The sequence below is a fragment of the Agelaius phoeniceus genome, chromosome 19 (assembly GCF_051311805.1).
Source record: "Agelaius phoeniceus isolate bAgePho1 chromosome 19, bAgePho1.hap1, whole genome shotgun sequence".
In the NCBI taxonomy this organism is placed as follows: domain Eukaryota; kingdom Metazoa; phylum Chordata; class Aves; order Passeriformes; family Icteridae; genus Agelaius; species Agelaius phoeniceus.
In genome coordinates, this window is record NC_135283.1 from 9,997,470 (window position 1) to 10,011,765 (window position 14,296).

At 41.4% G+C, this 14,296-nt stretch overlaps 1 protein-coding gene across 1 annotated transcript in view; it reads right to left on the bottom strand.

Moving 5' to 3' along the window:
* PITPNC1 (phosphatidylinositol transfer protein cytoplasmic 1) overlaps nucleotides 1-14,296 on the bottom strand; it is a 74,884-nt gene that overhangs the window by 932 nt on the left and 59,656 nt on the right. Inside the window, exons 7-9 of the mRNA XM_077188459.1 lie at nucleotides 6,404-6,559; nucleotides 5,336-5,399; nucleotides 2,002-2,120 (exon numbers count right to left, since the gene is read on the bottom strand). Coding sequence (XP_077044574.1) covers nucleotides 2,002-2,120; nucleotides 5,336-5,399; nucleotides 6,404-6,559 — 339 coding nt within the window. The remainder of the gene's footprint in view (nucleotides 1-2,001; nucleotides 2,121-5,335; nucleotides 5,400-6,403; nucleotides 6,560-14,296) is intronic.

Sequence of the window (14,296 nt, forward strand, 5' to 3'; positions counted from 1 at the left end):
GCCAACCGGGAAGTTGAGCAGAAAATCAGCAAAGATCTTCTGGAACCTGCTGCTCCGTGTCTGCAGTGCCTGCAAGACGCCCACCGAGCCAACTGAAGGCAACGTTAAGATTTTTGCTGAATGTCAAGTTAAATTCATAAATTTGAAGTATTTCATTAGACCATTTATAGATTCTTTGAGCCATGAAAGATCAAAAATATAGAAATAAAACCAGGAGTCTTTTAATCAATTAAGAAGTCTCATATATTCCAGTGTCTGAAGCACAGGGCTGGCAGTGGGGATTACCAAATTTGTGATAAAATAATCCTGTCCTTCCAGGGCACTGATGCTTTTTGCCCCTGCCCAGCTGCAGACTTTGCAACCTTGGCTGTCGAAGCAGCTTTCTGTTGTGTTCCAGCATCCCACGAAATAATCGAAGGCGTGCACGGTGCCGGCTGCCTTGGCTCCCCCTGCACCGCAGTGCGGGGACCTCTCCAGCCCACACTGGCACCATTAGGAGTGAGAATCTGCCTGTTGCAGATCTGACAGAAGTGCTGGCAATAAACAGATGGTCCCAGGGGAACTGTACCTACTCATGTTGGAGAGAGGTTTGAACCTGTTTTGCTGGTTTACATTTCATTTCACACCCTGTAACAGTGGGTGAGAATTTCTGCGCTCAAAGTGTCCCAGATCTCACTGAAATCACAGGGATTTTGATTGAGGAATTCTGTACGTTGTGAACCAAAAGCTGTCTTGGACAAATGAAGGGGACAGGAAGGTTTGCCAGTGTACTGTCCTTTGTAGTGAAGTCTTACTGAATGGAGCCTCCAAGACTCTTTATTTGCAATTCAGACATTAAACACTTCAATTGACTTTTGCTTTAATATTTGCTTGATATTGATATATTGATATTTGCTTTAATTTCCTTCTGCTGAGATATACACTCAAGTAAAACAGTCCTTACACTGAGCTAGGAAGACTCAGGTTCACTTTCTTTTTTTTTTTTCATTAATAACAACTTCTCTTCTGAACTCAATAACAATTTTTTCCACATGGAAACTACAGGTGGCAGACTTCATTCAGAACCAAATCCTGAAGTGTAGAGCCAAAATCTGAACTGATTCTCTGCTAAGGAGTAACCTTGATGTCAGTGAAGCTGCTGTGTCACGAGCACAAGAATTACCTGCCCGGGGACTATGCAGACAGCATCTCCTCAGCTGGGGCCAGCTGGCACTGAGCAAGAGCCAAGGGAAGACTTGGAGCCCTTCAAGCCTTGCCCCACGCTGATTTCATGAGTAAACCCAGCACTGAGTTCCACAGCACCATTAGCAGAAATAAAGGAATAATGACATTGCAGGGGCAAGGGCTGCTGCATCTTCTCTATTTGCAGAGAGTATCAAACTCTAAATTTAGGCCTCTACTTGTGGAGCCCAAATTAGGTAATTAAGTACTTTATGAAATCTCCAGACCAGAGAACTTACACAGAAAGCTGCCCTTTTCCACAAACCACTGCTACATACTTCTGCAAATACTTCCCACCTTGTTGGTAGCTAATCAATGGCAGTAACATTAAAGTTACCTTGAAAAGAGTGAATAACTCATTAGATTTTTTTTTCCTGGTGAAAGAAAGAATTTTGTGAATCCCATAGAAGTTTTCCACTCCCCATGTTCTTGGCTTTTTGACTAGACCACTGTGAACTCCTGTATTTTTTAACTATTCAAAGAATAGAAAGTAAAAATCCTATTTAATCTCTTCTTTATGTATCCAAATGAAATTTGAACATTGTGCTTTCCTGGAAGCCAGGGAGCTGTATATGAGCCCAACCCCACCCTCCCTTACATAACTGGCAGGGTTACAGTGCAAACCAAAGGCAGGATTGCACTTCATGGAGAAAGATTCTGTTCTAATTGAAGCAAAACCTCCCCAAAATTGCACTGGCTGATCAGCAATTGGTTGCTCTTTTCTGGTGTGTGCAGATGCATCAGCTGAGGATGGGCAATATGTTTCAAAAATTGACATACTCTTGCTTTGGCATGGCTCTCTATTTCATCCACAGTAGATGAATGTTGGTTGCAAACTTTAATGTTGGTTTTTTCATGCATATTTTTCTCGTATTCTCGAACATCATCCATAGTCATATCTGTAAAAAGTTCAAAATTGTTGGCATTTTCCATTGATTCAGTGCAAACTTAATTTTTTTTTTTTCCTAAGGAGAAGGTTCTAGGAACACAAAGTCTTTCAGCAGAAGCCAACAAAGGATTTTTTAAAAAGCAAGGAGCAACTAGCTTTATGAAAATTGCCTCATAAAGGTAGTTGTGTCAGCCAAGGAAGGTGCAAGGTTAAGTCAAAGGGAGTCAGAGAACAGGAAGGAGTGGAAATTGTTTAGGAGTATCTGTGTAATGTAAGGTAGGCACAAAGTGCTGAAGTGCAGGCCTTGGCAAAGGCCAAGATCTTCTAAAGAGATTTTAGAAGATCCTTTGGAATAAAGGATAGATACAGAAATATTATAAATACTTACTTACCTTTCCAGCACTTGGAAAAAGAGTTTTTGTTAACTTTGCATTGTACATCTCATCACCAGCAAAAATCACAGTGTTAGAGCCCACTTTAGATTCCAGAAACTAACACTTAAACTGGTAAGTGAATTAATAATGAGTATGGTAATGGTTGTATAGCCTCAAGCAATTGAATGAGTGATGAAAATTAGAAATATCCCCCAGATGAGGCTGATCCCAGCAGCAGGATCACTGAGCACTGCCCAGCACAGCCTGCCAGTGCTGTGGAACACCAGGCAATGGGGGGTTAACACCTTTAACAGGATTTGTCACCAACCACAGCTCCAGCAGAAACATAAAGAATCCAATAATTGACCTGGGACTCTTCTGAGTATTCCCAGGCTTTCCATAAATGTCCTGGGGAGTGAGGAGTCAGAACAGGAGCAGTGTCAGGGTTGGGGCTGTTCTTTACGATGCCTTGGTAGCTTCAGAGCCTTGTAAAAACAGCCATCCACTTGTGACTCCTAACACTTAAAGAGCATTTTATTAGCACAGTCTGTTTGCAAAGGGGTGCCCCTTTGGTCAGGCACTGGGGTCTGCTCTTGAGGCCCCCATATTCCTCAATTTATGATGTGCCACTGGGATCTGGGAGTTCTTGGATCACACCACTCCCTGCTCTGTGCTGTGAGCTCCTGCTGCATTTTATGAGGCAGCTTTTAAGGCAAGATACAACTTCAGCTGTTGTAGTGACAGCATGATGTCATAGTCCATCAGTAAAAACAAATGCAGTCTGAAATTCTGATCAAGGAATTTGAAAAGGAAACATGGAATACCCCTAACTCGTACTCTTTCATTTTTTACTGTTGTCTGCAATGAGAAACAAGCCCAGAAGCTGTGTCAGTAACATGCTGGGATGCACTTTGCCAAGCACAGAACATGCTCTTTATTAGTAAGTAACACTGAGGAAATAGAATTTCTTAATAATAAACCTAAATAGAGTTTAGTAAATTAAATGGCAAAACACATTCATACTCACAGGGTCAGTAACAGCAACCAGTCATTAACACATACATTGTTTATTACACTGATTATTTGATTCATTTTATCTGACTACCATCATCTCCAGGTCTTTCTCAAACTTCCATTTCAAAAGGTGTTAATAGACATTAAAAATTATATTTTGGATGCTAGATCATTATACCTATTTTATTAAGCCCAGATTTTTTAGTTTTTTTACTTAAGCTGATAATTAGGCTCTTAAAAATACACTATATTAGTTAGTAAAAAGGTTCACTCTGACAAGGAAGAATCCACAAGATAATTGTGTATCACAGTATTTCATCTGTGGAAAGAGTATTTTTGGCAGGGAGATTTTAGACTTAGGAGGGGAAAATCTATAGTGAAATGTTTTTGAGCTAAACCTGTTTAGTATGTTTAACTTCATGGCTGTTCATTTGTCATCATTATCAGTAACTCTGCTAAAGTGCAGCTGACACTTTGCTTCTCAGTAACATTCTCCATCTCTCACTGTATGGATATTTTGGGTAGACTGGGAGCAAATTTATGGGCTCAATTTTTACATGAAGTCAGGCTGTTTTATTTAAAGTTATCAGTTTCCCTGACTTGCTACAGGGAAAAGAATGGATTGTTCTATTTCAGGTAAAAAAAGAAACAAATCTAAAATTAAAAAAAAAAAATAGCTCTGAAGAACTCTCTCACTGGATATAAAATTCTCTCACTAGTTTACAGCTATCCCAATAGAAAAAGATATTTTTAGCAGTTTCAGTATTTTTATGACCATTACAGCACAAGATTTTCATGCAGTATTAAATTTATAAGAACACTGTGATTTCAAAAGCGATTTTTTCTCTATTTCCAAACAATGAGCCCACTGAGTTGGTGGCTGAATTCCAGTGCAGGGCTGTGACACCTCTGAGATGTGTTTGCAGCAGTGACTTCCTGAGCAATGCACAAGGGCTCTGAGCTCTGGTGAGAGAGGTGTCCCTCACCCATGAAATGCCCAAATTAGTGTTTCCTGAAGCTTGAGGAGGGCCTAAATAAACATTCTAAATATATTGTCAAATTCCTATGGTATTTCCATGGCCTGTCTCAGGGCCTGTTTTAAGAGTAGCTGTGATGATGGGTATTTACAGAAAATACATGTAAAAGGTACAAACCAGTGGGCTCACTTTAGACACTGTGATTACTGGTTTGATATTCAGATTGCTCTGTCCTGCTGGAAGTGCCCACATTCCCACAGCTGCCTCATGGATTCCAGCACTTTTTGCATGCAGCTGCTGCTGAATCAGACCCCAGAGGATTTATGCTTATCTACATCTTTTTTCAGAAAAGCTCCATCTTTTCTTTGTTGCAATCCATATCAATAGCTTAAAACTTTCCTAAAAAGCTGGAAATGTGTTGGGTCAGAGGCCTTAGGAGTCTGCAGGATGGAAATGGCTGCAAGTTCAGGCAGCCTTAAGAAGGAGCTTTATTCCAACCTGCACGAGGTTCTCCATAGAGACAAGTCCTGCCTGCAGGGCAGGTGGGGCACTGGGGCAGGTGCACTGCCATGCTGGCATGGAAAGGCATCTCTGGCTGCTGCCTGATCCAGCATACCTGGAGGGCTCCAAGGCCAGCCTGGATGGGGTTTGGAGCAGCCTGGCCTGGTGGAAGGTGTCCCTGCCCATGGAAGGGGGTGGAAGGAGATGATCTTTAACATGGTTCCATCTCCTCCATGAACCAGTCACACTAGGACCTGATGATCCATGAAAGCAAATGGGAACCTGCTGTTAATCATTGCATGTCCCAGCCCCCCTGGCAGGGTTAATTTGCAGGTTAATTGGCTCAGGAGGACACTCACCATACCACTCATCCACCCAGGCAAACGCCTGCCGGTGACCGATCAGCAGGATGTCTCTGACCACCTGCAAACAAGGAAAGGGTTAAAGGCCCCAGCAGCAGCAAAACATCTCATCTGTGTCTTTCAACAAGATTGAAGTGAGAAACCCTCTGATAGTTCTGAATCTAAAAAGTCATTCTGGACCTGTTGCCAGCACTGAATGATGGCTTTGACTAGCAAGGAATCCATTTGGGAATGTGTAGAAGTACTAATATATAGGAGGATAGAATATAAGTAAATAAAGGGAGTATAGAAAGTAATCTTACCCCCTAAAGAGTTCAGCTGGGTTAATTATTAAAGATTAGGAGCAGGCCTGACTTTAACAGGATACAGCTGTTGCCAATAATAAGAAGAGTGTTATAGAGTGGATTGGTTGGTTGAAAGGGAACTGGAGTCACTTGGTTGCTGTGAGAAGAGGAAGAGTCAGTGCCTAGAGGAGCTGCCTATGAGAAACACCAAGGAGGAACAAAACTCCAGCAAAATGGAACCCTTGCAATGTAATTGCAATAGAACTCTTGCAGTATAATGACAACACCAACAATCATTGGCCAATTAGACATTCTGGATCTCTTCTTTTCCCTTCTCATTTTTTTCTAATATGTAGAAGGTCAATACTATGAAAAATTTGATCACCTTGTAGTTATGCTATTCATGAATTGACTTTTTAGAAGACTGATCAGAAATTGGAGTTTTTAGTAGGCTGATTTCCCACTGTGTTTCTAAGGGATTCTTCACCTCACTGCTGTGTGTGTGGGACCCCTGTGTGCTCAGAAATGCTTCAGCTCACATATTGGTCACAGCACTGAAAATGTTATTGATGGTTTTTCTCAACCTTAGGCCTGAGCAGCTCTGGGCTTTGTCACGTTTGTACCCAGAGTGAAGTGCTGGGCTCTGCTCCAGCTCTTTGAGACCTTGTGAGAGGTCTGAGCCTGGGCTGAGCTCCCAGGCTCCTCCAGCCATAGCCACATTCCTGTGAGTGCTCGAGTTCTGCTCATGTGAAGGATAAGAAACAGCTCCTGTTTCACTGACCTTGTGTACAAATTGCTCTACTCTGGTTTGAAGTCCCCAGACTTCAAATTTCACAGTCACAAGTTTGTAGGAACACATAATTGGCTGATGGGTCTCTCTCCAGCCTTCTTTCAATTGGCCTCTCCCAGTTTTCTGTGACTTGAAGTATTTGGGATCCTGCAAAAGAAAGAAAACATACAGGGAAATGCAGGAGGAGAAGTTGTGTTTGTCAGTTTGCTAAGTAAAAGTTGTGAGAAGACACAAAACATGCTAATAAACTTTATGAAAAAGTAATAGGAAATTGACTTTTAAAATGCACGAGGATATGCTAAAATCCAAGCCTGGCAGTGAATCAATGGCAGCATATTCCTGGAGATGCATTGACAATCATCATCCAGGACGTTTTCTGCTGTAAGAAAATCTGTTATTGCAAGTCATTCAGTGCAGTGCACTCCAAGGGTTATTTATGGCCTTTGGAAAAGAAAAATAAAAATAGTGGCTTCTTCAGAGGCTGTTTTTCCACTGCCCCTTGGTGTGAACTGCTTGTACTTCCCACCTGTGCCTGTCTCCTGAGATTGTGTCCAGTTGGAGCTTTGACACTTCAGCACTGACCCTGGCAATGCCACCTTCAGTTTCAAGTGCACTTGTTCATCCTAAGTTAAGTAGGAAACTCCTGCAGTTTATCCATCTCTGGTTACAACTAAGTCATGAGCAGACACTGAGTAATCCCAACTCTGTTTCTCTTTCAGGAACTGGGAAATCAAAGAAACTACAACATTGAAATGACAACATGATTTCATAAAACCATTAAAGGCATTAGTTAATCTTTTTAAAGTTTACATTTATCTGTACAAGATACAGTTTTATCCATGAAAGTGTTATTTTCCATATTGGTATAATTCTATTTCCCTTTATGTCCAATCCTGCTAATTATATCTTGTAAATAGAAATAATTTATGGTTAAGCACTGGTTGTCAGAAATTGAAAATTATGTCATTTCAGAAAATTCACAGTGGAGCTTCTAAAATCTGTCCTGAAGAGTAACCAGCAGTGCTCAGCTGTGTTCTTTCCCCAGTGCTGAGGTCTGGGAAGATCCTTTGTTATAAAAGTAGTTAATCATGTACTTAATTAGTGCTTAAATTATGCATGAAATGGATGACAATCAGGAGAAAAACCACAAAATACTGGTAACTACTCTGATCTTCATTTTGCTTCATTCAGTGTGAGTTTAGGTATCACCCAGTGTTCATGTTCCTACCATTTATTTATCTCTTGACTTCTGGTTTTATCCTAAACTGAAGCTCTGCCATTAAAGCTTCTCTCCAAAGCTCTAATGAGGTGAGAGTCTCTCCTCCCTGTGAAAGTCACTGCTTTTATTGCTGACACAGCCTTTGCAAAGGGGAGACTTTGAGCTCACAGTATAATAAGGTTTCAATGTGAAATCACCATAAAAACAGTTCAGCATCATCATTTATCAGAGCAACACCCCCTGTACAGCACAGCTCATGGTCACTGCTGCTGCCAGTCTTGTCACCCAGCAAAGCTCAACCATCTACACATTTTCTGTTTGAAAGAGCTGTTTAATAATTGATCATTGCCTGGAGCAATCAATATAATAATAACACCAATAAAAAGAAAAAAAGAAAAGAAAACATAATATTCAGAAAGACATAACATTTTAGTTGGAGGTTCCTTAAAAAAAGAAATAATTACAGAAAATATTATTTCAAATATGCTTGCAAAATATTCCACTGTGAAATAAGAATCTCTAAAAAGGAAAATAGTTTCCTATAAGTCAGGGTCTGCTATTTCTTATACATACACACAGTGCTGGTGTGATGGAGCCATTCCCTTGATTCAGCATTTCAGATACACACTTTAATAATTCTGAGTGTTGTACTTTACAATCCTTCAGAGATAATCAGAACTATAATAGAGAAACTTCAGTGCTGTCCAAAGGGATTTCATGTAATCAATTTGAGTTGGTATCAAATATCAAGAAATTCTAACAAAAAATGAAATAATGAATAACTGCCCTGCATCACTGCTCATTCCCAAGTTTTCTGGGCTGGGTCTGGTTTGGTTTGGTGAGTTTAAGCCAGCAGACAAGGGGACACACAGTGGGAATCACTCTAAATTTTGTGGCCCACAAATCACCCACCAACTGCAATGCAATTGATCCATTACATCACTCCCAGGTGCAAATTCCCTTAACAGCACCCAGAGATGGCACCTCTGCATCCCTTAATCCTGCCCCTTTTTCTTGAAGGACGTGAGGATTAGTCACAAATTGGCTGGAGAGCTCCATGGGAAGAGCCAGTTCAGCAACTCACATCAAGGAGCTCTTAGGGAAATTCCTGCCTCTCTGGAAGCATTAACATATTGGTACCATAAAACTGCAGGCTGATGAATGGAAGCCAGACCTCAGAGGAACAGATTCCCAGGCTGCTGATGAAAGATCAAGGTGTTAAAGACTTTCCTGAGTGCTTGCTCAGGGAGCTGAGACTCAAAGGCTGCACAAAAGCCAAGCAAGGGGATGCAAGGCACACTGTGACATTGGGCAAAGTCAGCTTGAGAATCCCATGCCTGGGCCATCAGCTCAAAGGGCACCAACGTTTGACACAGGTGAGCTCTTGTAAGGAAAACTAATGTCCCTGGGCTTTAACCCAGCTGCTAAACAATTACATGTTTGACAACATTTTGACTGTTTTAGAAACACACAAATTCTGGCTCAGCAATTGCTTGTGCTGTGGGTCATACAAGGAAGCCTTTAAGGGAAGAATCTCTACATTCACCTCTATATTTTTACACCTTTCCTAGGCCTCTGCTATTGACCACAGCCATGGGCAGCAGGCCATGCCAGAGGGACTTTGGTGGAACCAGGACTGCTCATCTCTTCTCTTCAATGCCTGATCCAAAGCCTACTGAAATTAATGAGAACTTGGACAAGAATGTTTTTATGTGCCTTACTCCTGAGTTCAAATTGCTAAATTTAGACTCACAACCTGGAATTGTTTCTGCAATTAGGCACATAAGGTCCTTCTATAACAAAAAATGAAGCAGGGCTGATAATTTTCCATTAAAAGCAAACAGAAATTATATTGGTACCCAGCACTGCTTCTCTCAGCAGCACTCATGGCACACGTACTTGAAGCTTTTCTTCCTGTACCTAGAAGCTGTGCAAGCTGAACTTTGCTCTGACCCCACTTTTATGTTATTATTTAGATAATTAATTTTGTGTGTTCCTTATTTTTGTTTTTAGACACCCATACCTTTCTTCCCAGAGAAGGCATCATCCAAAGAATACTGTGTCTATTCACTATTTTCCCCTTGATTTATCTACTGGCAAAATCCTCAATCTGTTTTAAATGTAATGGCATAGCTAAAATCTTTTTGTTTAAATAACCTTCTTGTCCTTTTATCAGACACAATTTATTAGGAAAGCCCATCTGGCAAATCCTTTTGCTAGAGGAGCAAAACCTACTCTGTATTTGCAATACATTATTGCCAGGTGCAGAGTGATTTAAAAATAGCACTTCTGCCAACAGAGCAGAAACATCATAACCCATGAGCTGGGCTTGGTTGAGAATGAAATGTAAAATTACAATGAAATAAAAGCCTCTCTATGTGGGATATGGATTCAAACCTAGCACTCTCCCAGGTTTTATTACTTAGACCTCGAGTCAATGTGTTTATTGATGGAGTCTATTATTTATCATTTAGCATTTATTTACTTAACTTTCCTCACGGATGTCACGTGCATCAGACGTGGAGTGGAAAGGCCCTTTCCAGGAAGCAAACCCAGCCCTGGGTTGTTGCAATGTCCTTTCACAATTAATTCTGACCTGTTCCTTTGTACTCAGAGTTAAATAATGAAACTCATTTGTTGTTTACAGAAAACCTCCAAATCTGCCTGGCACCCTTGCCCTCAGCTCTGCCATGGCACCAGGCCTGACTGGGAGCTGCCAGAGGTGAGAGTGCACCCTGCTTGTGCCCTGCACCCTGCTTGTGCCCTGCATCCTGCACCCTGCTTGTGCCCTGCACCCTGCCTGTGCCCTGTGCCCTGTGCCCTGCACCCTGCCTGTGCCCTGCCTGTGCCCTGCACCCTGCCTGTGCCCTGCACCCTGCCTGTGCCCTGCACCCTGCCTGTGCCCTGCATCCTGCACCCTGCTTGTGCCCTGCACCCTGCCTGTGCCCTGCACCCTGCCTGTGCCCTGCACCCTGCTTGTGCCCTGCATCCTGCTTGTGCCCTGTGCCCTGAATCCTGCCTGTGCCCTGCACCCTGCCTGTGCCCTGTGCCCTGCATCCTGCCTGTGCCCTGCCTGTGCCCTGCACCCTGCCTGTGCCCTGTACCCGGCCTGTGCCCTGTGCCCTGAATCCTGCCTGTGCCCTGCACCCTGCCTGTGCCCTGTGCCCTGAATCCTGCCTGTGCCCTGCACCTGCCTGTGCCCTGCACCCTGCTTGTGCCCTGCACCCTGCCTGTGCCCTGCACCCTGCTTGTGCCCTGCACCCTGCCTGTGCCCTGCACCCTGCCTGTGCCCTGCACCCTGCCCTCTCACATCCTTCCTTCTCTTTAATGCCTGCATTCATTTTTTCAGACTCCTATGGCAATATCATGGTGCTTTTGAAGTGCAATCATTTTTTTCCCTCTTTATGCTGAAGACCATTTTGTTTTATCTTGAATTTCAGAACCAATCATGGGTTTAATACCTGTCATCTGGCATTTCAGCATCAGCTGTAGTTGCTAGGTTTTAGATTTCAGCTTTTTTAGGCAGTGCTCAGGAAAGATTTATTGATGTAGAGATGCTACCACAGACATTTATGTAGAGTCATTTTTTAAGGGCTTTTAAAAAAAATTTCCACTAAATGGTATTTTCTGGAAGATTCAGCTAAATACTTAAGAACTGTAAATATTGGGACAGTTCTGAGGTGTTAAAATATGATAATCCAGCCAGCCTTTATGTGAACTCACTCACCAAGTGAGTAAGAAAAAGGAAATGTTCAGACTTTTTCACATCCTTCACTGAACTCCTGTGCTGACATGGTGCCCACACTTACTGGGGGGCTGAGGCAGCTGGATTATTTCAGCTGCCATCATTTAGTGATGTGACAGAGGTTTTGTTCCTCTGAAATCACTTGGACAGGCCTAAGGTGGACCTGTCCCAGAGCAGCTGTGCTAAAGGAGAAAAGCCAGCAATGGAAGAAGAAAACTGCAGCAACTGCATGGAATCTGTTTAGAAGCAGCCTGGAAAGTTTATTCCATCTGTCCAGCTCTCCATTGCTTTGTTATAAACAGGAAATGAAACATTGTTAATTCTGAGAACTTGAATATGTTTGCACTGAACATTTTGCTCAGTAGCTCACAGCCACGGTAAATGTTTCATTCCATGAATGATTCACTGGAGGCCCTCACTCCTCAGCGTAGCTCAGCTTTGTTCTTTTCTATATTTCAGACAAATATATCTGTCTATATAGCTGGTGATACATATTCATTGATGCTAAAGTCACAAGGAAATGACTTCACAAAATGTACAACTACTCTTACCTGCCTGGTACATTCTCTGTACAGAAAAACAAAATTCTGTACCTGCTGCAATATTATGTACATCCAAGTTTGGAAAACACATGGCTCCTCACAGACAAACAGGACAACTTGTTAGCTGGGGTCTGGAATTAACCTTTCTCCATTTGGAACCTCACATTTAAACTTAAAACTTGAAGGATTAGACCCACACTTGTAAAAAAGCCCTGTATTTGAGTTGTGGCTGCTTCACAATGGAGTTTGTAGATGGCCATGAGGGGAAAGGGAGGTCACCTGCTTTAGGATACCTGAATTGCTGCAGTTTCACCTCCTCCAGCCTTCCAGAAAGGCAGAAATCAGCTCAACCCCACGATAGAGCTGGGCTCTGTAGGTGTGTGTAATAGCTCACAAATCTGCCTCCTGATTCACCATTGACCTGGAGATTCCAGTCCCCTGTGCACTCTCATCCTTAAGGGCACCCCAACCACTTGGAGGGTTCTGCTCAAGAGATCCCTCAGTGGTACTGGGAGAGGCTCCCTTGAAGTGCCTGCAATGAAGCAACAGCTCTCCTTAAGCCTCCAGATACCTGGATTCTTCACTCCTCAGTTTTAGTTAATATTTAGAAGGAGAGAAAAGCAAATATGCACAAAGTTGAATTCAATCATTTTCCCTTCAGCCAGGACATTTTTGTGGAACACATTTCCTCTCTCAGCACCGGTGAGAATGAGCTGTTCAGCTCAAATGGAATATTATACATACAGGGATTATTTATATATTTTGTCTTTTTATGTGTGAATCACTATTATGGAAATGAAAATGGAATCTGTTTTTAAGATTCATGTCAGGACAACTGAAAAACTACTTTTTAGATCATAGGTGGGAGGACACAGTGGCTTTGCCCTTCTACCATCAAGCTCCTAAGTCCCAGCACAGGGCAAGCAGAGAAAGTAGTGTGTGAAGGCTTTAAATTATTTAAGCCACTCCCTAGTAAGCAGTATTACAGCTAAATAATGACATTTGCTGTTAAATCTCAAGTATATTTTTAATTGAAGAGGAATGAGCTTTCGTCAGGGTGTAAAGAAAACTAAAGCTCATTTCTAGAAGCTGCCAAACACGCTGACCCTGAAAAAGAACTTGCTGTATTTTAAGCCTGTGAAAGAGCCACTGAAATGAAGAGATTACTGGCATGCCTCAAGTTAAAATTGTTCTCATTGGTCTTTCTGGATGGGAGTCAGGACATTTATCCTGTGGGATCTAATTGTTAAATCCCGAGGATTGCACTTCACTTTTAATCTTTAAACTTCGTATCAGTTCAGATTATATGGTTTAAAAGCAGCCAAATTGTTGTTATTAGTGCAACTAAAATACCTTTCAAAAGCTTACACAAACTGGTTTATCTGAAGCTGCTATTTGGGAAACACAAACCCTTTCTCATTTGCATAGAATTACTGTTCTGATTGAAAACAGACGGAAATTACGTTTACAAACATAAAAAATCTTTTTATAGTCTCTAAATTATGAAGGATGCCTCATCAGAAATGGGAATTTGGCTTCATGTTTGTCATATGGTAGCATAAAAACCCCCCAGTTTGTAAACTTTGGAAGATCCACTATTTTCAATTATTACTAATTCACTATCAATTACAGCATGTATACAGTTAAATACTAAAGGTGTTCTTACTGCTCTGTATGAATTATGAAACAGAATTTGGTAGTCAACAGAAAAATCATCCATCAGTACAGAAAAAAACAACAGATGCTGGGCTATTTTTGTTGTCTAAACCCATATAAAATTCCATTTTGCTTGGAATCTGGTTTTTAGATTTGACTTTGAAATAGCAACACAAAGACTCTGAAATGCTTTTCTCTTTTAAGATGAGCCTGTTTTTCTGTATCAGGAGATTAATCACAGGGAAATTATGCTTTAATGGTTGGCTATTAAAAATGAGCAGGAAAGTTGCAAAACTGGTTGCCACCTTTGTGTTTACAATTTCTGAAGTGCAGAGAATGAGATGAAAAATCTCATAGGATTTCTTTAAAGTACAGTCAAATGCTGACCTGATCCATTAGCAGCTCATTCCTAAATGGAACCAGAAGCCGTGGAGCTCAGATAAGATGATGAGACCAATAAGCTGTTTCATGAGGTGTTATATAATTTTTGGTACTAAACAGATAGATTTCATTATCTAAAGAAAGTAATAAAATTACTTTTCATTCTACTGTAGGCGCAGTTTTGGTTTATGACCCGTACATAACATTCAAAATAGGATCTATATAAATGGAAGATAAAAAGTACTTGATATTTTTAGTCTGAAAATCACGTCTCCTATAGTATAGAAATATATTCCTTGGCAAGTCCTCACTTTCTATCCTAAAAATGATTATGTAGTCTC